Below are 27,419 nucleotides of genomic sequence, written 5' to 3'. Positions count from 1 at the left end.
TTTAAATGTCAGTACATCATTCCACACTCTGTCCAAGGAGTAACTAAAGAAGGCTCACAGGGTCAAGCAACTGTGATCTTACTTGCTCAGTATGGCAGGTCACCACCTAAACCTTTCCACATTATCTAATTTCTTAATTTTGCACAAGAGTGCTCACTGGTATCACATTCTTTCCAAGATAAAATTCTTTTACCCCTTACAGGGTAAGGAAAACTCACTCCAAAATTAATCCACAAATTCTACGAGTGTAACATCAAGACAATGGAAGCCACTTCAAGGCTACGCGATTGTTTATTCCAAAAGTTGCCACACAACAAATTTGAGATGAGGGCTGAAACATTCAAGTAACAAAGAATGGTGAAGGAGAGACGAGACGAGCGCTTGGCTCAGCTGGCATACCTTTCTCTGGTGTAGCCCAGTTTGGGCTCCGTGTAGTTGAGGATGTCCTCTCGGGTCCACTTTGGGGCCTGGTCCCCGCACAGGATGGTCTGCAGCTCGGCTGGACTGAAGCTGTGCAGCTTCTCGATGGGGAACACTTGATTGAAGCCATCTACGCCAAAACGACAAAAGGTGAATTTGATCCGAGCTTGATAACATGTTCAAATCTTCATCAAGACATCCAAATTACAAAATGACATCAACAGCAGATAGAACTTAGCTTCAGAATTGCCACTATCTACATATTAATTTTAAATCTAAATTGCTTCAAAGATTTATTGGGAGATATATAAAAAGTCTGAAATTCAATTTTGAATATTTTCCCAACAGTGTTTGGAAAAGGAAGGTTTTTTTCTTTCATATGAAACACCTGACACCAACAGCTACATACAATGCTATCTCACATGCCCAGCTTTCCTCCCTTATTCATCTAACATTCCTCTCAACCAGGTCTGTGTGCCATTACTTCATCAAGATTTAATGCTCAGTTGTGTTTTTCAGGTCATCTGCTCCAGAGCACAAGGACTTTAATCTCCACCAACAGCATTATTATCCTTGGAGTCATGATCAACTTTAAACAGTGACATCAACATTGGGGAGAACAATATCTGTTTCCCTAGACGCTTGCGGTCTAGTGGGGTAATGCTTTGGTGCACCAAAGAAGCAACAAAGTTTATACTAGAGTTAAATTGTGTAATTTGCATTTCACAATCTGATGATCTACCCATGAAACTTTTGCAAATTGGCCCTGGCTTTCAATGCACTGTACAGACAAGAACCTTCACATTCATTTTACTTCTGCGAACCTTGCCTCCTAAGCAAAATTCACCAAAGTTTAATGTATGCAGAAATTTCTGGTTTTACGGTGGTTGGCATGTCTTTACGAGCTTTGAAAGGGGAATATTCTACCTCCCCGGGAGAGTGTTTTACATATCATGCAGCAGGAGATTGACTGGTTTACCTCTGAATGCCTCCATCTGCCTCCTGATACCAGAGTGGAGACAGAAGTCAGTCACCAGCTCGATGTACTCCTCTGCGTTGTCCAGGGTGACGCACTCATCATCCCCGTTGGGCTTGAGGTTGAAGCTGGAGTAGCCGTACACCTTGGAGGACGGGTTGAACTGGAACGTCAGCCTGAAGGAGGGGTTGTGACCAGTCAGTCAGTTACATATGACCAATAAGCCATTTTCTTCAGAAACCTAAACGTCAGCTTCTATTGATGATCACATATTTCATCACAATGGCAGAGACACCTGACATCACAACACACCAACAAACTTGGAAATCAAATAGTATTTATGTTGGTTTTTTGTCTTGGTGTTCGGTCTCACTGGGTAGTCTTCCTACAGAATCAAGAGCAACTAATCTTCTCTGTTTCTTTACAGAAACAACCCTTCCCCAGCCCCTCCAATCTTTGTTCATACTTGTCTGCTTTTTTTTATCTCCCTGGTCTCTGCATTAAATATTTAACAAAGACTACAAGTAATCACTCTTCCCTAGCAGTTTTACGTACAAGACCTGTATCATGGGTCCCTGGAACGTAGATAATGCACAGTAAAATGTGAGCACTGGTGTTGGTGGAAACTGTATCAAACTCAGACTCAACTCATGAAGATGTGCCCAACACAAAGTCTGCTATGTGTATCTAATCCAATGTAAACTCAGGAGATACACATCACCTATATAAGTCTCCACCATTTGTAACTGTAGAGCTTGCTTTCACAAGTCATTTACAATTCAAGCACACTACATCTGCATGGTCGAGGACTCAAGGGAGTCTAAAGTTTTGTAACGTCTTCGAGAAGGTAAGCAAAAAGGTGGGGCAAGAAATGGAGATGGTCTGTACGCACCCTAAGTCCTCCAGCCTGACTGGATGGCAGAGCCGGAGAAGTTCTCCAGGGCCAGGTTCTGGATTTCGTTGTTGCGCTCCTCCTCTGTCTTGCTCTGGTCCAGGAGGATCTGCTGCCGCCGATCCACCATCTCCTGCAAGCTGCTGCAAGAAGCGGGCCCGGTGGGGGTCCACCAGCTCGAAGTCCGCCCAGGAGAGGACGCCGGCGAACCAGGCCGGCGTGGACGGCTTGGGCGGGTCCCCGGCCAGGATCAGCTCCTTCGACTCGTTGCGCTGTCGATGGCCAGGTCGAGATGAGCTCGCTCACGCTCTCCAGGGATGCCTCCGACTGCTGCACCTCGGCCAGGACACCTCGGAGTCCCGGGGCGACGTCTGGGACTGCTGCGTGGACAGGTAGTACACGCTGGTGCCCCCCGTCTCGCCATGCACATGAGCTTGAGGAAGGGGCGCGGAGAGTGGAATGTCGACCATGCGATTGTCCTGCAGGCACTTGGCCAGGAAGATGCCGAGGAAGTTGTAGAGGAGCTCCACGCGGGAGATCTCCTCGCTGTCCTGAATCATGGGGGCGGGGAAGAGGCCGGATGCTCGTTGGATGTAAAACCCTGGTGGCTCTGGCCCTCTCCAATATCAACCTGAATTTATTTTTTAAAAAAGAAAGAAAGAATGGAAGGTGGCCATGATCACAAACACTCCACTGTGGGCGAGTATGAATCATATACGACAATCTTGGTATACTGGGATAGATGGATTAGCAACGTATGTTGAAATATTAGACATCTGTTGACTGAACTATTAATGACTAAAATATCCCATAAGAGGGGAGATGTCACCTCCAAGCTCTGATTCCAGGGATAATCTCTCCATCAACTTAAAATGTATAGGCATGACCACTACAAACTTCAATTCTGATGTTGGCTGATCTCAGTAGTCACTGGCATAGCATCACTCATGAGTATGAAGACACCACATGGTGGGTGACTATAGTAACATCACTGCTGTACCCCCCTCAATTCACATCAATCTGTCAGATGATCAAGTCTGTCAAAACAATACCAATCCCCAAGCATCACTTTAAGCCTCACCTCTCTTGACATGTCGTCAGCTATCTCGTCATCCGTCAGCCACATCCCGAGACTCTTCCTCTGGAGTTCGGCAGCTATCAGGGCGTAGAACTCTAGCGTGGGGCCGAGGCCAGTCCCTTCCTCTCCCAGAAACTCAACCTAGACGGAGAATACCAGGACAATTAATAAAGCAACTATTCCCTTGATCATCCTTTCACAGCAAGTGGAAATGTGAGGAAAGAGGAAAAAATGGACGATAGAAATACAACAACAACACACAATTCATTGGATCTGAAACAGTCCCCTTGCCAGCCCATATCACAAAACAGCAGCTCTAAGCTGTGCGGTAAGCATGTCTGGTGTAACGCTTTATCAAGAAATTGGCCAGAAAATAGGAAACCCCAAAATGGCACAGCTGAGTTCAGTAGCAGGTACGGATTAAAAATGACCAGAGCTGGCAAATTCGAACAAAATAGCTTCTTACTTCTCACAGGTGGTAGCAACTTGGTCATGCTCCAGAACTTCTTTATGTAGATATATGCATATGTGTGTCTGTGTCTGTGTGTGTGTGTTTACTATGAATGTATGCTGTGATTGAGTGTGTCCGTGTCTGTGTCTATGTTTACATGTGACTGTATGTTGTGATTAAGTGTGTGTGGCTCACCTCCAGTATGGATTTTCTGTTGCTATGGAGACGCATGACATTAATGGCCCACTCCAGCAGCTGTTCTCCCCGAGGAACCTTCACCCTCTCATGCTTGAGGCGTCCCACCTGGAACTCGTGGTGGTCATCTCGTCGGGTGCTCGGTGTCCGCACCCTCTCTGTGCTGGCCTCTCGCTTGCCCTGGAGCCAGGCGATGGCTCTGTGCAGTCAGGAAGGAAGAGATATATGACAGTCAGTTAAGAATTGTAGCTACTGCCACAAGAGTAAGAAAAAAAAAACCAAAACAAGAAAAAAAAACAACAACAACCACAAACAAACCTCACAGGTCTGAGGATCAAATATCACAGAGCTGGGAAGTTGTGCCAAAATAGCATGTTTACCATACTTGTATTGCATTGTGTTGACTACGAGAAGACAAAAAATGAGTATGGCACAGTTCCACATGTCCATCAAGTAAGAGCTCTGGATCACATTTGTGATCTCATGCCCACCAAAACACTGTATTCACTTCGAAACAGGGAAGACTCTCAATCATCTGGTGACGAATATACCAAAATGCACCAAACCTGCCCTAAACATGTGACGTGGTAGTCACCCTAGGAGGGCATTGTCAGTGCAAACTTTTTTCTCCCACAGCATACCTGCCATCATCACAGTCCATGCACTGTTGGCACCTATTTATACATGTTGTTACTGGGGACAAGGATGTCCCAGAGGGATGTGCACACCATACAGGTTTTGAATCTTAGACCTCATGTTCACGCATCCAGAGACTTATCCAGTACATCACAGCAGAGCTAGAACATTAAAGGGACTGTACAGTTCTGGTTGAGGTGAGGATTTAGCTTTTAACGTTTTGCAAAATATTCAGAAACCACTCTATGAGATGTCAAAGAGCATGCAATTCTAAGGGGAATCAAAAGTTTATTTGATGAAAATCAGTTTTGAAACCGCTAAGATATCCAAAAAGAAGGTGAAACAAAGAGAACCTAATAAAAGGCGTGGCCTGCCGCCTTTTATTATCATCACTTTTTTGGATATCTCAACCATTTGAAAACCAATTTTTATCAAATAAATGTTGAATCCTTCTTAAAATTACATGCTCTTTCATATTTCATAAGAGGTTTTTCATTATCTCACTTAGGAATGTTATAGACCTGAATCTTCACCTCATCCAGTACTGTACAGTCACTTTAATCTCATCTGCACCAATCTGGTGGTCACAAACAGGGATCAATCACTAAATGTTGATAGAAGCCTGAATCTCCCACTGTATGATCTCCCCAACCAATGACAGTTTTCTGCATCAGAGGATCAATTGCCTTACCTGGACACCCCGAAGGCAGTACACGTGAAGTACAGCTGTCGGGTCTCAAAGGGGAAGAGCATTGGACAGCGGTTGGTCAGTCTCTCACACCACTTGGGCAGTGACAGGCTGGCCAGGACAAGGGGATCCTGCAAAGAGATGACCACAAGAGAATGGCACAATGAAGGTGACGTGTCTAAAATTTAGCCATGTCTAGAATTCATTCTGTGACCATCGGTGGACTATCAACTTTGGTATATGTGACTAGCAATAGTCAGCAAATGGTATCAACCATCTACATCATGCATATATATGACAAATGAATGAATAAGACTATCCTGTAATTTTATTCACTGTGTGACATCTCACGTCCTCATACTAAATATTTATTATTATGAAGATATCTGTATTTGTAAATGAAGTTGCTAACATGCATGCTCTACATGTTGCTTCAGTGCTGCTTGTCAACCAATTTCAATACTATGCAATTCTGTAGCATTTCACCATTTACAAAACTTCTATCCAAATGCGCTTGTAGATGAAAATTACACCAATGCATCAATGGAACTGGCCCTCTTGCATATTTGGTTTTTTTTCTGCACATTACATCAAGTGACAACAGGTAGAGTACTGGGGCAAGAAACTGATGTTTGAAAAGTGCATCTTAATTCGCATTTGCTTACATGGCATATGACCATAAGCATCCTAAGTCTGGTTTCAAATGGTACTACAGTCTCAACAGAGTCACATGTTGTCACATACAAATGTAAGAGCCTTGTTACTTACTTGCACTTGTTGAGCTAATTTATTGGTGATCTTTTTGCTGTAGAACTCCTCGGGAGGGACATTAAAGTGGTGACCATCTGGATCTGCGAAAGAGAAAGTGGTTGACCACAAATATGAAGGGGAGAGATACATACATGCACATAGGTCACGATGAGAGATAAGATGAGACCACTTCAGGTTTAATCACCCATGTTAGCAAGGTGCAAAGTTGCCCTTCAGGGAGAAAATGAAAATAATTTAAGAGTCTTTATAGTTCCTGAGATTAAAAAAAACCCAAATTTGATATGCTCCGCCGTTAAGCATACAAAATCTCTTACCACTTGGTGAGACATCCGTGGCGATGGCGTAGAGTATTCTAAGTAGCTGGAGCACGTCATCCACACTACAGGCCGCCGTGTCCTTGCCAGTAAAGCTCATAGAGCCCCCTTCGCTCTCACTGAGTACGTGCCCAGAGTCCTGGCTCACTCGCTGGCTGGCTGGCTTGGCCAGACCCAGCTGTATGAACTCCTGAACAAGCCATTAAAAATACAGAAACTCAATTACAAATGAATATCTGATGATTTACGGTGAATATGCACAAGAATACATGAATACATAAATGCATTAAACACACGCATGTATGAATACATGAATACATGAATGTACGAATACATGAATGAGTAAAAAAACGCATATAAATGACCAACAAATATCAAAGAGAAAATATGGATGAACTACTATAACACATCTGAAATGCTTAAGTGAAGATAGATTAGATCTCGAGTAAGAGTCAGATTTGTGGTCAGTTTACTAAAACGAGTGTACAATCCAATTTTGAGCCTCTCATGAGACTAAAATACGTCCAAAGTCAAATGAATTCAGCACACACTGTCACTAAAGAGCTTTTACACTCTCCTTATTTTTGCAGCAGTGCAGCTAATTTTGTTTCTTATGCTCAACATTATTTTATTTTAATAACATTGTGCAATAAAAGCTTCCAAGGTACTGTGATGTTCAAGCAGGAATTTCATTCCAAATTGAACTCTTTAGTTTCAATCAATTAAAAGAGAGAACAAATACAACTTCTAGTCCCAATATCAATATGCCATTGCAAAATTTCCACATTTTTTGTTCAAACCTCATTTACCCTTTCCAGATATGGTACGCAGTGATTCAAGGTATGACTTCCTCCTAAATTTGAATGCTGCATCCACTTTACATAATCTTCTCTTGCCTCTTGGAAGGCTTGTAAGTTTACGAGGAGAAGTAAACATGACAGAGTTGCTCCTAAATTGATTGAAATATCTACATGGTGTGCAGATTCCTAGTCAATCACAGGTATGTACAGTCCTTATGTGTCTACAGATAAGAGTAAATTCCTGAACTGGTCTCACAGGTAGACATAGACAAATATGTGTTTATGTGTGTATATGTGTCTGCGCGCGCATGCATGCAACATCCCGCTCGCACTCACTCACCCTGTATGCGGCGATAAGCCTAGAAGAGTTCCTGGTCCTGCGTATATTGGTGGCATTGCTGGTGAGTTTCCACCTCCTGAGGAACTGGGGGTCAGCCTTCTCCTGGAGGTACATGATGAGTTCGGTCTTGGGCAACCTCTCGGTGCCGAGGTGCCTCTGCACAAAGCCCACCGTCCACGGACCCTGCGGGGATTAAAGGGGGTGTAATCATCAGCACGAAATCCATGCCATGTTCATTGTTTTTATGCCACGGAATAATAACTGGTTTCTTCTCCCCTTTCATTAACGAGAAAAGCAGTAATATCACAGGTTAATGCAGCCAACTTATTTATATCCACACAAACTCTACGGCAGATTACCTAATCAGTAGGATTGATGGTAAACTGTACAATGATTAAGACAGTGTGACACCAGCACGAAATCTATGCCGTACTCAATGTTTTCATGCCACGGAATAACAACCGTTTCCTTCTCCCCTTTCATTACCAAAAGAAAAGCAGTAATATCAAAGTTTATGCAGCTGACAATCTCCAAACAAACTCCACGACAGATGACGTATTCAGTAGGATTGCTGGTACAGTGATTAAGACATCAGCATGAATCCATGCCATATTCATTGTTTGCATGCCAAGGAATAAAAACTCTTTCCTTCTCCCCTTTCATAACCAAAAGTAAAGCAGTAACATCATAAGTTCATGTGACTGACAATATCACACAAACTCTATTGCAGATTATCATTTCAGTAGAACTGCTTGTACCACGTCTACTTCTAGTAGTCTTCTTACAAGGTGGGGTGGATCTACTAACTAGCAAAGGCTCACAGCTCTCATTCATTATTAGGTTCCTCTAGCTAGCAAAACAAAACACTTCTTCAGAAGTCAGAAGTTATTTCATTACATGTTATCACACTAAAAAGGAATGCTCTTACCTCTGTATTTTCTACACTGGACGTACTCTCATCCTGCGGCCGTGATTCTCTATACACAACACTGAAACAAGAACGACAAAATACCATTATTGTGAAGCAAATACATGAATGATATTCCTTCACAACAGCAAAATCATATTCATGATATACCATACCACTACACTGCTCATTCAGATGCTCACTTTGTTTAAAGTTAACTTATAGTACCAAAAAGTCTCCATATCTATGAAAATTAAGTTTCAGCAAGCCTTTATACTTAGAGACTGTTGCTTTTGTTAAAGAGGAATGAAATCCAATGATATATGTGGATTACGTCTATGCACAAATATAAGTAGAACACATCAGTCAAATTTGAGGAAAATTGAATAATCTGTTCAAAAGTTATGAATTTATAAAGTTTCAGTACTGTCATTGCTGCATGAGGAAACTACAACGAGGGGACTCCTTACGTGTAAGTCGGTTCCCATATCCTACGCAGTCTGTCCTGCTTGGTCCCTGCAGGGGTCTGCTGGTACAGCATCTGGACGTATCTGAAGATTGTAGACATTGCCCCTTCGCAGTACACCTCAGTCTCAGGGACCTACATGGACATGAGAGTGAGTGGGGGAGAGATCGCAAGATTACGTAATTTAATCTAAAGTGTATCTGACAACGCAAGAATCAATGACATGTCTTCCACAGAAACTGAATCTTTAACTTTCCTTTCAACATTTCTTTCATCCGTCTATAAAAATCAATGTTTCTGTACATTCAAATTTTTCTTTTTCTTCTAATGCTTCCATAATCAGTGCATAAAATCTATGAATGTTGAATATCTTCACACAAAAAACTTTAATGGCTAAAGAAATGTAGAGCAGTTTTAACACATCAGCACATCAAGAATGGCACACTATTTCAAATCAGTCAATGAATTTTAGATCACCACATACACATGAAAGCTATAATGGTGTAAAAGGAGATAAAAGTAACTGTTATGAGGAGGAAAAACATGATACGAAATATGATAATTCTTGTGTATAACCACCTGCACTTGTGGCCCTTTAGGCTTTGAATGGCGACTCACCCCTGGAAGGCCGGGCCCGCGGAGGAACAGTGCCAACCTCGGCGACGGGGCACTGTCCGTTTCTTCCCGGAAGGAAGTGTCGGGAGTACCTGGTGGTAAGAGCAACACAAAAAAAGAACATTTGAAATACTGAATATAAGGCTTCCGGAATATCCATACCTACTTCAAAGAGATTTCAAAGAGCTTTCACGGAGATACATGTGTGTCGCATGTACATTAGAGGGTAATGATTAAAAATCAGGAAGGGTTTTACTAGTATATTCTTTTGTCAAAACATGGAAAAACAAATTTTTTAGGGGAATCTCACTGAATCCTGAAGAACTTGGAAGATTATGCAACTTTGCAATGCTTGAATGATAACAAATGTTGAGTATTTCACAGTTACATTGTAACTCATCTCAATTTATAAGAAATAATGAGATTAAAAAAACCTGATACTGAGCAAAGTTCTCGACAAACTGCTGGATAACAAAGGTTGTGTCATACGTTTCGACAGACGCCATGAAAGTAGGCATTGTACTTGTACACACTGTTCAGCTCAAATTGATTAATATCTCAGTCACATATTAATGAAGCAGCATTTACTTTTCCTCCATTATGAGCTTTTAACGTACCAGGTGGAGGGATTTCCAGGTCCGTGGTCTGCTGGACGTTGGTTCTGCCAGGTCGCGGGTCAAAGGCGGGGACTAAGGCAGAGAACTGACGCTTCAGGACGTGTTCGTCGTCCCACGTCTTCCGCCTCACGCCGCGACTGTCATAGTCCTCCTCCTCCTGTGCGCCATGAGAGAAAGGCACAACTCACCAAATGAACATTTTGCACCGCACTCATTCACTGACCCTTGGCGATGTAAAACCAGTTGATTTACTTCAAGCTGTCTCCAGTAGGGGTCATCGTCATACACCTCTAGCTGATCATGAGAGGGTACTGTGCCACAAAAGTTACTGCTCTCTTAATCTATCTCATTGTCTTTCCACATGTTATATTCTTTTCTTTGTCAAAACAATGTTTGTAACTGACATGGAGGGGAAAAAATATGAAGATTGAGGCAAGTAATAATCTGCATTCACACAGCCAAGTTTTGACACAGACTGCAAACCAGGGCCTCATTGCATAAACCTATGGTAACTCTGTAATCAGTTGTAAACATAAGTGATTTCTTGGCTTTGATGAGCTATGGAATAGTGTTGCTGTGGTATTTACCATGATTGTAGAGTTATCATTGATTGTAAAATTACCATAGTTTTATGCAACAAGGCCTGGCTTACATGGGAGGTTAATTTTGTTGTTGCTGTTCATTGTGGCAGCATCTCCGCTAATACTGCACAAGCAGAAATTTTTGCTTGCATGAAACTTTCACGAATTTCATGAGGAACAACAATTTGCAAAAAGTAATATGCACATGGATGATTTTGTCTACACAATCCAGTACATGTAATTTACTCATAATTTCTTTTTTTCATGGGCAGCTATTTGGGAAAGTTTCATGTCGCTAAAGGCTTGAATTTGTGAAAGTCTAGTGATGCCAATGTTTCTGGTTATACAGTAATCTTACTGTGCCGTCATCGTAGTCCTCGCCATCACTGTCATCCTCGTTCTCGTCGTCGAGATCCTCCGGCTCGGGAAACTCCTCGTCCTCCAGCTCCACCATGAGGGAGTTGGTCGGGCAGGGCTCGAGGAACTCGTTGTCGCTCTCGCTGGAGGTGGAGGTGAGGGAGGGGGCCAGGGCGGAGCTGAGGGTGCTGGTCTGCACCGTGGAGGTGGGCAGGGAGGAGGTGGTGGTGGTGGTGGTGGCCCCCGGCAGGTTGGGGGCACTCTGGGCGCTGCTCAGGTAGTTACCTAGGGGCACAGACATGGGAGGTAGGGCTGAACGCAGGTGCAAGAGAAAGGCGATAGTAAATGGTCGATGGGTGTGATCATGCAAAGTTTGGAGCTACCGAGACCCATCGAGTGATTCTCTTAAATACTACTTATTAATTCTAATCAAGACTTTTGAGAAATAAATATAATTACATCAATTCATATTACAAATACTTTCAAATATTGGGTCAAAGTACTAAAATGGCAAGAATCACTGATTCATTTATTACATCAACATCCACTGCTTACTTCTGACTGGCCCTGACCAGGCTGTGCAAAAGTTGAAAATAAAGGTTCTAAGCATCTGCATGGAATATGCATACAGCAAAGAATACTCCTATGAAAAGTACAACACTAATGTCACACTCGATTTTCTGATTTTATTTCTACATTTGTTTCCTTCTTCCTTCATCGGTAGTTACATCTCATCCAAATGAATTATGCATTATGGAAATGAAAAAGAAATATAGCTGCTACATAGAAGGTTTGGTCCCCGGGTAAACCCATCTGGGAATATCACTCTTTAACAAGAGGCACACTCACTGCTTGGCAGGCCAGAGGAGGAGTATGGGAAGCGGACAAAGCTGGAGGTGAAGGTGTTGGCCCGGCTGGAGAGGGCGCTGTTGCCACTCCCGACGCTCCCCCTGGTCTGCCGGACCAGGGAGGGGAAGGTGTCGGCCAGACTGGACACCACGTCCTGCGTGCTGCTCAGGTTGGGCACGCTCACGCTCATGCTGCTCGTGGTTGGGGGTAGGGCAGTGTTGCTGGTTGTGCCTGTATCATGGTCAGAGAGCAGGTAGGGTACTTTTTCTTGTAAAATACAAAGTCAGATTCGAAGATTTATCTATGTAATATATAAATATGGCTATTTCATCCTGCCTCTGTTTCCATTGGGCATTGCTACTTTGCCTGTCTGGTATATCGAAACGGTTTATGCTCAATAAAATTTGGAAAAATAACTGCACAAGGCAGAGAGTCCTGTTTTCACTTTCAATTCTAAGGACACTTTGGTGAGATATCAGATTACACAGCCACTTTCTGTGTTGTTACAGTCATGTGACAGGACACAGAGGCTAGAAGCATGATAAGTCTAGGTTTTAACTAGAATTGCACACACACACACAAACATTTCATTGCTGGGGCGACAAGACCTCGTATCTACAAATTGTCAAATGTTCAGGAGAGCAGAAAAACACGGCTGCCAAAGCACTATACCAAATGGGATAGCATTTCCTTTGACATGCCGTGGTGGCTTCTTTTTTGGGGTAAGACAGCTAGGATTGGAAAAAGACATTACTTAACTGACTATCTAACCATTAAACCAAAAAAGTCATTTTCACCAAAAATTGAGATACAAGGTCTTATCACCCCAGCGATTATATGAACACACACACACACGCTCTGAGTTAGAGGGAGATATATGTACCTGCAGGTAGAGGGACCTCGATTCCTTCCATGGACGCCTTCTCAGAGTCGGTGGCAGATCGCTTCCCTCGGCTGCCACTGAGGGCGCTGCTCACTGCACCCTCGACGACTGCTTCCGTCTCCGCGAGCACTGCCTCCAGGCCGGACCGCATCAGCTGGTTCTCCATGAGCACCGCCGCGGCGGCCAGACTGGGAGCTGAGAGATCGGAGGTGGAGGCGTGATCTTTATCTGCGGGATCGGTTGCGTAACAAGGGCGGACAGACAAAACAAGACACACGGACAGCACAGGTGCAAGGGGGGCAGAGGAAGAGAAGGAGGTTAAGGATAAGGAGGAGGAGGAGGAAGAGGAAGAGGAGGAGGACGAAGAAGAAGAAGAGGAGGAGGAAGAAGAGGAGGAAGAAAGAGGAGGAGGAGGAAGAGGAGGAAGAGGAAAAGGAGAAGAAGAAGAAAGAGGAGGAGGAGGAGGAAGAGGAGGAGAAGAAGAAAGAGGAGGAGGAAGAGGAGGAGGAAGAGGAAGAGGAGGAGAAAGAGGAGGAGGGAGAGGAGGAGGAAGAGGAGGAGAAGAAGAGGAGGAGGAGGAGGAAGAGAAGGAGGAGGGAGAGGAAGAGAAGGAGGAGGAAGAGGAAGAGAAGGAGGAGGAAGAGGAAGAGGAGGAGAAAGAGGAGGAGGAGGAGGAAGAGGAGGGAGGAAGAGGAAGAGAAGGAGGAGGAAGAGAAGGAGGAGGAAGAGGAAGAGGAGGAGAAAGAGGGAGAGGAGGATGAAGAGGAGGAGGGAGAGGAGGAGGAAGAGAAGGAGAAAGAGGAGGAGGAGGAAGAGGAGGAGGGAGAGGAAGAGAAGGAGGAGGAGGAGGAGGAGGAGGAGGACGAATAGTGGGGGCCAAGTAGTGGTAGACGTGGGGGGATAGACACGTACACACAAGATGCCACAAATCATTGTCCACAACACAGGCAAACAGAAATAAAACAAATCAAAATAATAGAGCAAGAAGAACACAAACAGAAGCTAAATAAGCTGAGGAAACAGCAGATCAAGTAACATGTGGCCTTCTCTTCTCAGCAAACCAAAGCAAAGATGATATTGGCAGTCCTCATAGGTGTACTCACTGCTTTTCAAATGCAGCCAATGACACTCTTTTCAACCAGATTTTTTTCTAGAAGACTTTTTTTCTTCTAGAAGACTCTAGAAAAGAAGATTTTAATGATGAAAATCATGAACTTTTTTCTCTGTATGTTTTTTTTTTTCTCTCTCTCTATTCCACGAAAGAATACATGTTTGCATTGTATATTGAAACTAACAAATGTCTTTGTGGTGGTCAAGCAAAAGTGAAAGGTCACTTAAAGTTGTTGTTTTTTTTATCTTTCATGCACAGCTCATTACCAAAGGAGCACAGACAAGCCTTTGTTATGCCACAGAAGGAGGTTAATAGCGCAGATTGGCTTTCAGTCAAATTTGCTGCTAGTCTTTTAGTCGTGTTATTCCAACGGACAGATGGCCTCAGTTCAATGCCATACCCATGAATTTGTTTTTAAGAGAGAACTGAAACGAATTAATGTAGGGTGCATATACATGGAGTACAATACACAAAAGTGCTGCTAAAGAGTTAACAAAAATATACAATCTTAAGCAAAACACAGAGAAAATACTGACATACAGTACTAGGAGATGTACCAACACAAGGGAATATGCAGTTACGATTACGTGCATGCCTCCATTAACACAATAGCAGGACAGATAAAGATACACAAACGGCAAGACTGATCGGGCACACACTGAACTACTGGTAGATATACCTTGCTGACGCTTTGCACTCAAATGAATTAAATGCTCTGATTGGTACATCAATAGTACATTCACAAGTACAGTAAAACCACAAGTTCAATAGTTTTTTTTTAAATATCTGCATGTGAAATTAAAATGAATCCGTCTAAAATGCTAAGAATGCAATTGCAATGTCAACTACCCTAAATAACATCCACAAATTTCTCACTGAACAGAAATGACTGCATTGAATTCAATCAGCACATCTCAAATATAACAAAGTGAATAAAGTCTTTGTCTGCACAGAGTAGCTCTTCTGATTTGACAATGTATTTATGAAACTGTCTGAAAATGGTGTGCAAAATACTATGGTGACAAAAATGCCCATGCAGATCTCAACAGCAGTAAGTCTCCTCCACAATCTATTCGACCTGCTGTAATACATGCAGCTCATTTATGCAGTGATTGGTTTTCCTTCCATTCTTTCTTGTGATGATTTATTGTTTTAAAAACATGAAAAGCAGACACAACAGTGTTCAGGGGTGAAGTTGCTTGGTTTTATAAAATGGGGTAAAATTAAAGTCTCACATGACCCACTCACCTTTCCCCGCAGAACTAGCTTCAGCGATCTCCCCGGCACTCAGACTCGGGGTGGAGTTGCTCTTGTTCCGGCCCAGGACGGGGCCCGTAGCCCCGGGGGTGCTGCCTGACCCCGCAGTTGTGACAGAGGGGCTCTTGGTGCCGGGCACCGTGACCGTCTTCATGCGGGGGAGGGGTGGGGGCTCCCTCGACGGGAGGGGCTCGTTGTGGGCGGCTGCTTTCAGGACTGCTGCAACCAGTGCTGTTGTAAGAGTTGTGGGTGACAAAGTTTAAACTAAGTGGTAGCATGAAGTAAAACACCAACCCAGGGCCTACTGAAAACTACATTAAAGCGTTTTATCTCTCACTTTCTCTTTCTATAACTCAGATACTCTCCCTCTCTCTCTCTGTATGTACTAAACATTAACCCTAACCAGGCCGGGCTTTTTTGGGTGTTCTGTGGCCGGGGAGGGGTTGATTCAACCCCCCCCCCCCCTGAGATCTCGGCCGTCGATTGTGCAATCGCCATGAAATTTGGCATTACCTGCGGCGTAATCTACCAAGCTATACAAAAAGAAATGGAAATTTTCGTCATAATAATCAATTATGCTAATATATGCATAAAATCATACATTTTGCTCTAAATCAGAAATTAAAGCTCCTAGAATCCTAATTCTTGGTGAAGACATTCTGTGCAGCATTCCTAACAATGTACTTGAAAAAAAAATTTGGTATCAAAATCAATTTCTTATGTATTCTATTGTTTTATGAATTTCTTGTGTATTTCTGTGTTTTTTCGACCTTCTGTTTTATCATTTTTTTTTCGCAAAATTTATGACAGAACCTATATCAAGCATAATTATGCTAAAATTGATTAGTTTCAGCCTATAAAAGTGAAAATAATCATATCTTTATGAATAAGAAGAGAAAACTCCATTTGCATAGACTTCATACACAAAATCACATTTTTGAGCCATTTTCGGTCTGACAGGCATGTATAAAACGTTATGCAGCGTCGTAACGATATGCACGATTTTCGCAAAAATGGTGTCAAAAGATGCGCGAGACTTGAAAGTATAAAGTCAGCGAACGGCGCGGTCAAAAAATTTCGCGCGGCGGAGTAGTCGCGAAAAACGTCGAGGGGGGGGTTGATTCAACCCCCCCCCCCCCCCCCCCCCCCCCCCCCCCCCGGCCTTTTTAGGGTTAAGGGATGGAGTTGACACGACATGAATGTGTTCAAGTTTCTTGTTTCCAACACAACAAAATACATTACTTCAGTTTATCTTACAACTTAATACTATCAAGAACTTGTCTCACCATTTACTGATATTACCGACATACAAAACAGAGAAACAATAGAGGAGCTGCAGCTCGAGCACAAGCTTGACATGCTCGCAGTGCAGTGACTTGTTACTTTATAGCTTGTGTGAGAAATTTTCTGTTCCAAATGCAGCTGTCAGATGTGGAAACCCACATGGGAGAAACGGCCCTAAGGAGCGTCTTAATTCACAGGAAGCAAGGAATGGAGGCACGAACGACATTAATCTACAAAAAACTAGCGGATTTGTCAAATTTCTTACATTCCCTCTCGCTGGACGCGAGTCCCTCGGCTTGCTGGGCCCCCTCAAACTCCCGCCACCGCCAGTCCGTGCTCCGTCCCCGCTGCCCCATCACCATCTGCCGCAGCACCTGCGAGCGTACCAGCTTGCGCTGCTTGCGTACGCTAGACTCCACATCTTTCACCACTTTCGCTGGGGCCACACCTGCAAAGCAAGAAATGACAGAAGTTATCACGGTGGAAGAAGTGGGGTGAGAGTAAGTACTCTCACAACTATCCCAAATTTTACAGAAAGTCAACAAGCTTTGATAAATCCAACTACACTTTTAAAACTCAGCACGCACTCAAGACTACTCAGTCTGCACGCAACACTCTTGAAATAGGACTCGAGACTACTCAGTCTGTACTCAATGCCCCTGACTTTGGACTCAAGATCACACACTCACTGAGGCTCTCCTCCACCACCGAAGTGACGGTGCCGTAGACCTCAAAGCCCGAGAGGGACAGGTAGTGAGTCTGGCCACTGGCGTTCTTCCCCATCTGGTGGAGACGGACGTAGCGCCAACCCTTCTTCTCACTGGTGGGGGGCTCAAGGGGCCACGTGGCGGTGGACCTGCAATGGCAAAGAAACAAAGGATCCTTCCTTTTATCTCTTGATGCTTCAATGCACTAGGCTATATACTGTCATGTAATCTTCTTGAAGTAATACAATCAACTCCTCAAAAAGTTGACCGTGGTGAGCTTTATCTCTTTTGGCATAACAATGAAACAGTTCAACAAAAAGTGCAATGTCTGCATATAGCTACAAAATCCTCATTCATTGTGAGAATGACTCCCATTAAACTAGTCAGCATAATAGCTGTTGTGTTCTCAGGACTGCTCATCTGCACTGTATCCTCTTGAATCTTTGATAACATCAATTCAAAGTCCAATGTGCTGCTTCTCCTCACAAGATATCTCAGCCATGGATAAATCTAAAAATAAAAGTCTGAACAAGGCCTCTATCACTCATTGGCCATATGAGGGCACTCACCCTGGTTCGTTCAGTGAGCAGTCGTCGGTGTGGGTGAGCAGGGTCATCCAGGTGGTGCCATCCTTGGACACCTGGTACTGCCAGTTGCGCAGGGCAGAGCGACCATATCCTCGGGCGTGGCGCAGGGTGTAGGCCGAGGGAATGATCCAGGCGCCCAGATCGATAGCAAACCAGGCTTTCCTGCAGAGGTGGGTAGAAAAAAGAAGTTGATAATATTACTGTGTTACATTACAGACAAAAAGTGACACAGTGAAGTTAAAAACAGAATAAAACAGTAATGAATACAACTTTTATCTGTGCAGAACATATAGCAAACATGTATACAACTGAACATGCAGACTGACACACACAACCAGGAATATATACCACTGTTCCCAGTAAATCTAGTGTAAGAGAGTGACGAGCATAGAAATATCATGTCAGTTTGTGGCAATATCACGGTATTTCAGTGACATTACACAGGTAATATAGTACAAGTGACCACTTCATTTGGAGTGATCTAGACAACTCATAATATGTAAAGAGTCATCAGCATGAAGTAGTTTTGAAAAGGTAAAAAGGTCTATAATTTTGTTCTACTTTCCATGAAACCAATAGAACGTAAATCTTAAATCTGAAAATACTTGGGAGTGCTCTTGGGCACTGAAAAAACCTACTTGTCATCATTAGTGTGGCAGTTGAGAGCTGACGCATCTCGGCTCAGGATGTCTTCCAGACGGCCATACGGCAGGGATCGTCCGTCCGAGCTGCTGACCACTACAAGACCATATTGGCCGGGATTCACCCACTCGTAGGCAGTCCTGGCAAAGGTAAGGGCATAAAAGAATGTGAGTGGACATTGAATCATTGTGCTTGTGCACTCTATGACAAAAGATGCTGTGTCATTTGTCAATTCATGTGAAGTTTTAAGTTTGATTTTTTCCACTAACAACCTGAGGGGAGTTTAGGAAAAACATTGTTGTTTAATTCAGGACTACACTTGCTTCACTCACAAGAAAGCAAGTATTAACTCAAGTGAGCAAAAATACCGCACTACAAAATTGAAGAGGGCTCTACAATGCCATGATTATCTCATTGCTATACACATTTCATTCAAAACCCAAACATTCATATCTAAGGTTTTAAGCATTACTACTTACTACTGAACATGGTTTTCATGAGATTTAACAATTTCAGGTCAGTCTTAGTCTTCATTTTCTTTTTAATGGCATTTTCCAGAGGATGAATATATATATATATATTTTTTTTTTTCAATGTGTGAACTGTGAAGTGGAGATTTTTAAATGTCTATGCTCCACAGTGTGGTTTTTAAGAAATCAAAATGAATGTCTACTCATTACCACTACTGTGATTTTCACCGTTAGTTTGACTTACTTTGCATTGGTCCCAATCCAGTGAATAAAGCCATTCTCATCAAAATCATGGGTGTGTCTAAAAGTGATGGGAGGGCCCTCTTTGAGGCGTCGGACAAAAGTGAAGCTCGACCGATCGTAGTCGTACCACTGCTTGGCCACCTAAAATCCACAAACAAACACAATTTTATGACAAAGTATTAGTGGACAAAGCGAGCAAGTCACACATTCATGCATACCCCAAAATGGTTACTGAACATAGCCAACTTTTCTACAATGATGGTCTCTCTTTTCAAAAGTACACCGGTAGGTTACCAATGCAGACCCTGCTAATGCATCTTCAAGTGGCTTGTTTTGTCAAATCATGGGGGCACACTGTGGTTCAGTGGATAATATTCTTTTGACTTCAAAAGGAGGTCTCGAATTTGAGTCCTACCAAATGCCTATATCCTTGGACTAGATGTCTTTACCTGTGAGGTTCCTCTCCACCTAGGTGTCAAAGGTGGGTAAGGGTAAATGTTGGGGTAATAATAATGGCAGGGCTCCTCTGGAAGAACAGAGCTAACACTGAAGAGGCTACCCCGGGTTTATGTAAAACCATACTGTTATCATCATGTAGACATGCTGGTAACAAAACTCTAAAAGCATGAGGAAACATGCTACAAGATCAGTGCACCTTACAGCACTGTCTACTGACACTTCACCTTCCATCATCCCATAGTTTAGTCCACGAGGTGCTTCGCTGAATTACATCAGCAAGTATCATGTTCCGAGTATCAAGACAGTCATGCTTACTACAGCTATTTGGTAAATACTGAAATAGTATACTGTAATTCTTATCATTGCCAGCTTTCCCTGTGTTCAGTTACAAACTCTTTCCACTAATACTACATAAATTATTTCTATCGTCTCAAACATACCATTTTAAGCAGATATCTCTCCAGACATGCCACGGTCGTGAGTGGCTCCATTTTCAACGTGCGTCCAGTGCGGTCAATGAGGGATGTCTCGCCTGGCGCCCTCTCTAGACGGAATCTCAGCCTCCTTGTCAATACCTGATGACGGACACAGATGAACACAATGAAAGTCAATTTGTAATTCACAGCATCACAATTTGACCATTCTCTGTTTCATTTTCAAAGGTACTGTGGAGGCCTGGCAGTATCAAACAATGTCATTTCCCTCCAACACAGAATGCTTCATCAATATCACTTTAAACTCATGCACTGGGGTAATACATATGAGCTAACACGAGTAACGCATACTTTTTATTGGGTCTGAACATGTAAATAAGAGATTGAACACTAACCTGGAGCCCATAGCTTGATCCGGCAGAGTCGTAGATGAATAGAGGAAGTCTTTCAATTGATTCAAGAACTGCTACGAGCTTCCTCACAAGCATGACGGAGGGTGACACGGCACTGTGGAAGGGAGAAAAAAAATCAAGATGAGGACATTCTTCATGCAGTGCCTCACTTCATACCAGAAAAACCCAACAACAGTTTTGTCACATCTGTTTCACAGATTTGTTATTACTGCTGACTGCATATGCTCTAGTCACCATAGCAACTATTTAAGTGCTCATAGCTGAATATCTCAACTTGCTGCTGCCATGGTCAGAATAATCATTGTCGACTGTATTTTCTAATTTCTAGGACACGAAGCCCTACATCACACACAGAAGTTGGTTCGATGACAAATTCAGTTTGTTAGGGTAACTAGTTCCCCATCTCTTCTTGCAATCCGACAAACACTCGCTAAAAAAAAAAAAATGAAAGAATACTGCACCATCATCCACAACCTTCCACAAAACTCATCAATGATATCTATAGACTCACCCATCTTCCTCGCTGCTGTCCCTGAATGCTGCTTTAAAGAGAGACACCCTCTCCTTGATGTGTCTGTCATGCAGAGCCACGTGGTCATAGCCCTAAGCACCGAAACAAGACCCAAACAAAATCCATAGTGAGAAACAAACACATAACCACTCTAATGAGTTTCACTAGATCACAGCCTGGCATTAGTCTGTTAGAAATTCATGTACATTACATTCAATGAATTGTGTAGACAAAACCTTTGCCATGCATTTTACTTTTGTGAATCTTGGTTCCTTGTGAAATCCAAGTTTCATACACACGAAAATTTCTAGTTTTACAGTACAGTCCTTACATAAAATAAGACAGGATTCTTCAGTAAGAAATAAGCATAGCTTGCAGTTTTTTCTATCAACAGAATACACATAAGTAGGTACTGATAGCTCACAGACATTTTGGCATTAGCCACAGAAGTCTTTTCACTTTTCGGGTTAAGTTTTAACTGAAACGCATTGGCCTTGCAAAGCATTGTAGAATAGCCCAATCTGGGGACTCACATCACTGAGGCAGTAAAGCAGGGCCTGCACCAAGCCGCTGCTGTGGAGCTCAAAAGCCGAGATGTTGTTCTCCTCCCGAAGCAGACAGGTGAGGCTCTCCAGCGCCATCTTCATCTCCTCCACCCAGCCCTGCTCGTCGTCACAACCCTAGCAACAGGAAAGAAAGAAGACGAGATCCATCACATAGTTTATAAGTTGACTTCTTTCACCACCGTGCTACACACACGCTCACAATGCCAGAGACTCATTAATGAATGAAAAAGCATTAGATACCTACCTCTTTGATATGACGAAGAAAACCTTGGTACACATTAACTTGAACATATTTGAATATTTGAATTTGAGTAAATGCCATATATTTAGAGAGTCTAATTTTTTATTTTTTATTTTTTTTTCAAATAGGGATTCCAGACAATTTACTGAAGGGTTAGATTTGCATTCATGGAATACAATAATGAAGGGAGAAATGTATGTGTGCATGTCTCATTCATGTTGAGATCAGAGTTTACATTTTTGTTAGTTGTTAAATTTGTGAATAGCATCCAACTCACAAAATTGGCAAATAAAAACCCAGTGGAATATCTGGTGAATACAGTACTCACTGACAGACGAGTGATAATACATTAAACATCATTCCATTACAAGAATTACTCCCCGTACCAGATCAAGTTCCATGTTCCAAGTGATACGTACAAGATGGAAAACTTATTTTGGATTACATGAAGAAATTTTTTAAAAAATTGTCATTCCCTGCAAATGAGGTAGAAATGAATTATGTTCAATAAGTCTATGCTCATAAAAAGTGTTACATCTACCAACCTTGTGTCTCAAAGGCAACTGCACCTACAAATCGAGCTTTGGTAGAGGCATGCAACCCTTATATGTACTAGCAACAAACCAACATGTCCTCGGCCATTCAGTAAAATTAAATAGCACAATTCATTTGCCAAATAAAGAATTCCAGTCACTAACAAATGACAAGCTTGTCAATGACTACAATTCAAAACTTTCTGCAGATATTGCCACTGTAGCTGTGGCAAAAGCTGCTCAGCTGTGCGTCAAAGCATGGAGGCTACTTCAGTGACAATTATGTGAAAGATGTTAGTTCTCCATAATGTTTAGACAGTAGCTATGGCAACAACTGCATAGGATAGCATCAAATCGGAGCTTGGTAGACTGCTGCATCTCTAGCTGTGAATAAACTTCCAAGACATTTTCCCTAAGTCTAAGCACTTTGTCCTAGTCGTTTGCTTATCTGAGAAAACTGCCCTAGCAACATTATATAAACATTAGGGCATTTCTTTTTTTTTGAAGTCTAGCAATATGGCTTGCAACGTTCGCAAACAGCTGCCCCGCAGTAAAAGTCTGTATATTTCACATGTTTAAGCAAAAATCGCAGCAAACCCCTAGCCGCCTTATAAAAAAGTGCTAGATGTCTAGCGGTAATTGGAGGTTTAGGATCGATGTCATTGTAGATCTAATAGGTTTGTATTATATGGTACATCTGGAGAACTCTTTTAGGTCTACTTAGTAATTTTTATGCAACTGGCTAATTCCTCAAGTTATACTTTTGAATCTTTTTGGATTGTGGTTGTGGACATTTCTGTCAGACTCACAGCAATCACATCCCACCACATTACTACACAGAGTGACCATCATTAAATCATGGGAATCACAATCGACGCATTGTGTGTATGTATATGAAAGGAGAAACCTCATTACCATACTCGCCGATCCCATCTGCTGGCCAGCCATGCCAGAGGACGCTTCGCGTTCGCCTGGCTTGATTAGCACACTGCGATCGCCGCACACAAGGGCCTGTACAAGGTGCAAGATAGCGCACGCTATGAAAGTACTATTAGTAGTACACAACAACATGGAGAGATGTACACGTAGATACGGTACAGATGAGTCAGATACCACTGCACTGCACGTTCCTCCTAACTGAGCATGCGCTGTGTGCTCAGCGTGCTCCCCTCTGCTCCTTAATTGAACCGAGCGCGCTAGAGCTGAACATACTCCTCCTCTAATCAAGCGCTGAGAGCACACGAGGGTGGGCATACACGCCAAACAGTAAACCTCCCACCAAGTCTTCTTCTAGATGGGGTCACTGTACATCCCTCTGGCCCTATGTCCAACTAGATGCACACGAGTCACTAAACTCGGAACCCATTTCGTTACAGAAGAACCTGTTTATTTGCCAAATACTGTCTAATTTAATGTTGGTTGAGGTGCAAGCAGTGGATTATATAAGCTAAAGCTGCCATCTTTCCAACATTGTTAATGTTATACTCATATGAAATTTTACCACAGCAACCAAAGTTACGACAACTCATAGCTGTCTTAAAATTAAAGGGAAATTTCTTAGAAATATAAATATGTAATACCGACTGAACAGTTTTAAGAAAATTTGATTAGTCAACACCCCGAAATCTGTCTAAAGACAAGCGATATTCTAATCCTTAGACAAATCTTACGGAAAATGCGCCTTGGCTAAGAATTTCATCTTAGCCAGAAAATAAGAAAAACGGCTTACACTCTCTGACTTAAGCATGCTCATCTGGTTTATTGAATACTGACCCTGACCTTTTCCATCATTAGTTAGGTGTCTCCTCCTTAACGCCCTTGGTTGCCCCAAAAGCTATTGATACCATTTTTCAGGGCCAGGGATGACATTTTGCTTCTTTTTTTTTCTTATCGCACCTTGATGGGATCGTTGTAGAGGTCACAGGCCGCCTCCAGCTGCTGGACAATGGAGTGGAGTTTGGCCACCACGTCCCTGGGATGAGATTCGGCTGCCTTGAAGTGACCCTCGTAGAGCTCACGGGCAAGGCTCTTCACCTGGAGGAGAAGAGGGTGGAGACAGAATGAATGAGAGAGATAAAGCAAGGCAAACATACACAGTTTCATGATTCAACTAACCTTGAAAAAAATGAAAGAGTGGAGAGGGAAATCAAAAAGGGAGACTTTATTGTGAAGTTGAAATGACAAGTAATCTTACATTGCAAAGCAACAGGTTATATTTAACATGTCTTTTGAAGAATGCCATTCCCTATACAGTACCAAACTGTGACATCACAGCCATTCATCGCCATGGAAACTGGTTCTAAAGAACCTCACCCTGGCCCAAGTGTTTGTGCACATACCTGTTTTCAACCCAAGCTATAGCAAAAGACTCTAAAATCAACACTTTCATATTCTATACCTCAGTTCACTTCAGGTTCACACCAACTGTTTTACGTCCATGCACAGGATGAAGACATTAAACAATATGGAAGATTACAATTGTATGTTCTCCCTAAAATATGTAACTGATTTGTTGTTGTCACACACCTTCTGTTGCACCTGCTCCAGTTTGGAGCGGAATCTCCTCCCTTGCTTGCCGGTCCAACCGGTAGAGAACTCCGGTCCCAGTGAGGTCTCGGCGATGAAGGAGTGCTTGGTCCCGCGATTGGACTCAAAGATGAACCCGGCCAGGTCCTCTCGAAGGATTGTGGCTTGTTGCTGAATATATTTCGCAAAAAGAGAAAGAGAGAATGTAATAAGCAGCTCAAAATGGCAGGGGTGAAATGAAAAACACACATAATGTGTTTCAAGATACAAGTACATATACCTTTCTAGTGCTGATCAATTTTGATCAATTTGTGGTAATCAAATGACTCCTTTGTGAAATGTGTACAGTTTCCAACCAAGCACACTACACCATATTTGAATGTCACAGCAATTAATAGACCTACTGCCTGTGTAATATCTGCACGGGAGAAAACTGGAGTGGACATCACATGAAATACGCTATCCAGCACCTAGTGTCAAAACTGATCACAAATATTTGTCATATGTTTTTCTCTTTTTTGGTGGTGGTTGGGGGGGGGGGGGGAAGAAAAAAGAATTAATGCATTTTGAGAGATGCATTTAAAAAAGCTACTAAGAGTGTAAGGCATTCCCTCTGCAACTTTCACACATTTAAGAAAGACAAACTGCAGCCCAATCAGTCCTGTCTCCCTCATGCCACTAATTAAAAGTAAATCCGAGAGGACTGACCTGCTGACCGTCTGAGTTGTGGATGACCAGCTCCCCTTCCCTCTTGCACTGGATGGTCCAGTTGCCCACGGCCAGCTTGGTGGGGCCGGGGGTCGACAGTATGGGCTGGGTCTGGATGGCCGGTAGGACCTGGCTGCGGGCCCGCTGCAGCTTCTCCAGAAACTCGCTGCGACTCTCTGGAGGGTGAGAATAAAGGAAGAAGAGAAAGATTCCATATCAAAGGGTGGAACAGACCAGTAACTGGACATTTAAATGGAGGTAACTAAAAAGTATTAGCTGCTGTAGGAGAGAGAGTAAATCACTTTGGATGAATGGGGGGGGGGGGGGGGGAGATGCAACAGAAAAGAGACATAATGATTTGCTGACAATCAGACAAGTTCATTTATCATATTATTGGTCTCATATTTCAAACATGATAACCGATAGACACTGTACAGTGCACTCCCATTATAATGCACATGGTTATAACAAAATTCTCATTACAATGAAGTAAAAATTCAGGTCCCCAGATTATCAATATATCCTTATATACTTTACTGTTCGGCTACAACAAGATTCCGATATAACTAATGACAACTGCTGGTCCCAAAGACTTTGTTATGAAGGAAGTCGTCTGTACTACATTTACTTCCATTTCACTGCTACAATGCTAAAAAAAAAAATTCTCATGCATTTGCAAAGAAAACGTGAATGAATGCTGATCACAAGTATTTCAAAGACATAATTTTACACGGCTGATGTGCAGTCAGCACCTCTAGACCAATACCTGAGCTGTCGGATCCTCCTTCGGGGCTCCCGCTGGAGTACATGGTGGCCAGCTTTCCGTCCAGGATGAAGCGGAACCAGCCGTTGCTGCCGTTGGAGAGCTCCAGGGCGGCGGCATCGCTCCAGATGTAGAGGCAGTCCCTGCCCCGGGCCAAGCACCAGTCCTTCCAGTTGTAGGGCCTACCAGCCACCACCTCCTTTGAGTCGTCCATCCTCTGCTGATCGTCCGGTTCCTGGTGCACAAACACACACACAAATATACATAATTTCCGTTTTTCAGATATTCTTCATTTGAGATAAGTTGACAACATAACATCAATCTTGAACGTATGTACACAAAAACTGTAATCAGTAAAATCATTGAAACGCAGCATTTACGACAAAAATATCACTGAATGAAAATGTTACCAGTTTATCTCCTTATCTACTTGTAGTTCAGATCAGTTCAAGGACATTTATTTCCAGCAGACAATATACATAATCTCAACAATGAAAATAATACATACATAATCGTACAAAATCTAAACAATGAAATCTCATACTTTAAACATACAGTACACTGGTAACATAATTCATCCTTACTCTACTCTCCTAATTTCCATTAATGACAGACAGACACACAATACATCTCCCCATCCACACACACATACACCCAAGGACCCCTAAAAACACATCTACCGGCTCATGCTACATCATCCCAGGTTCTCTTTCTGCCCTTGACATGAAACTCAATCATCAGTTCATTAGGAGAAACAACTTTTTTTTTTTTTGTTTCTTCGTGTTTAAGGGGATAGGAGACTTAAAAAAAAAAAAAACCCTTAACACTTTGTGACCTTTGAGTGCTGATCGGCACAGAAAACCACACAGTGCTCTACACACTGTCCAAAGTTCCTAGCACCGAAAGGGTTAAGTCTGTGACAACCCAGCAATGCCTCACCCTCTTCTGCTGGGCGGTGGCTCCCTCCTCCTCCCGCTCCTCCTCCATGGGACCCACTAGGGAGGATACCTTGCTGAAGACCCCCAGCCTGGCAAAGTGGTCCAGGAACAGGTCCTGGCCCTTGTTCATGAGGTCCTGGATGATCTGGAGAGCGGTCAGGTGACCTTCATCGTCATCCTAAGCAGAGAA

General features: G+C 42.9%; 1 protein-coding gene across 1 annotated transcript in view; it reads right to left on the bottom strand.

Moving 5' to 3' along the window:
• Positions 1-27,419, bottom strand: part of LOC139732952 (E3 ubiquitin-protein ligase HECTD1-like) — an 81,029-nt gene that overhangs the window by 1,427 nt on the left and 52,183 nt on the right. The window contains 36 exon segments of the mRNA XM_071643789.1: positions 400-550; positions 1,400-1,572; positions 2,289-2,313; positions 2,316-2,427; positions 2,429-2,558; positions 2,560-2,635; positions 2,638-2,898; positions 2,901-2,919; positions 3,370-3,507; positions 4,013-4,211; positions 5,340-5,467; positions 6,105-6,187; positions 6,422-6,611; positions 7,562-7,744; positions 8,490-8,550; positions 8,939-9,069; positions 9,553-9,641; positions 10,167-10,323; positions 11,106-11,389; positions 11,954-12,184; positions 12,837-13,064; positions 15,196-15,435; positions 16,754-16,936; positions 17,178-17,344; positions 17,765-17,944; positions 18,421-18,564; positions 19,139-19,278; positions 20,037-20,171; positions 20,426-20,537; positions 20,955-21,046; positions 21,488-21,634; positions 24,191-24,328; positions 24,821-24,991; positions 25,529-25,704; positions 26,295-26,526; positions 27,231-27,407. Of these exon segments, the coding sequence (XP_071499890.1) occupies positions 400-550; positions 1,400-1,572; positions 2,289-2,313; positions 2,316-2,427; positions 2,429-2,558; positions 2,560-2,635; positions 2,638-2,898; positions 2,901-2,919; positions 3,370-3,507; positions 4,013-4,211; positions 5,340-5,467; positions 6,105-6,187; positions 6,422-6,611; positions 7,562-7,744; positions 8,490-8,550; positions 8,939-9,069; positions 9,553-9,641; positions 10,167-10,323; positions 11,106-11,389; positions 11,954-12,184; positions 12,837-13,064; positions 15,196-15,435; positions 16,754-16,936; positions 17,178-17,344; positions 17,765-17,944; positions 18,421-18,564; positions 19,139-19,278; positions 20,037-20,171; positions 20,426-20,537; positions 20,955-21,046; positions 21,488-21,634; positions 24,191-24,328; positions 24,821-24,991; positions 25,529-25,704; positions 26,295-26,526; positions 27,231-27,407 (5,483 nt within the window).

Source organism: Diadema antillarum, unplaced genomic scaffold, assembly GCF_040938485.1.
Source record: "Diadema antillarum isolate AM-2024a unplaced genomic scaffold, OU_Dant_1.0 seq00000456_RagTag, whole genome shotgun sequence".
Taxonomy (NCBI): Eukaryota; Metazoa; Echinodermata; class Echinoidea; order Diadematoida; family Diadematidae; genus Diadema; species Diadema antillarum.
The sequence above is the reverse complement of the archived record's forward strand: the minus strand, read 5'-3'. Positions and strand labels throughout refer to the sequence as shown.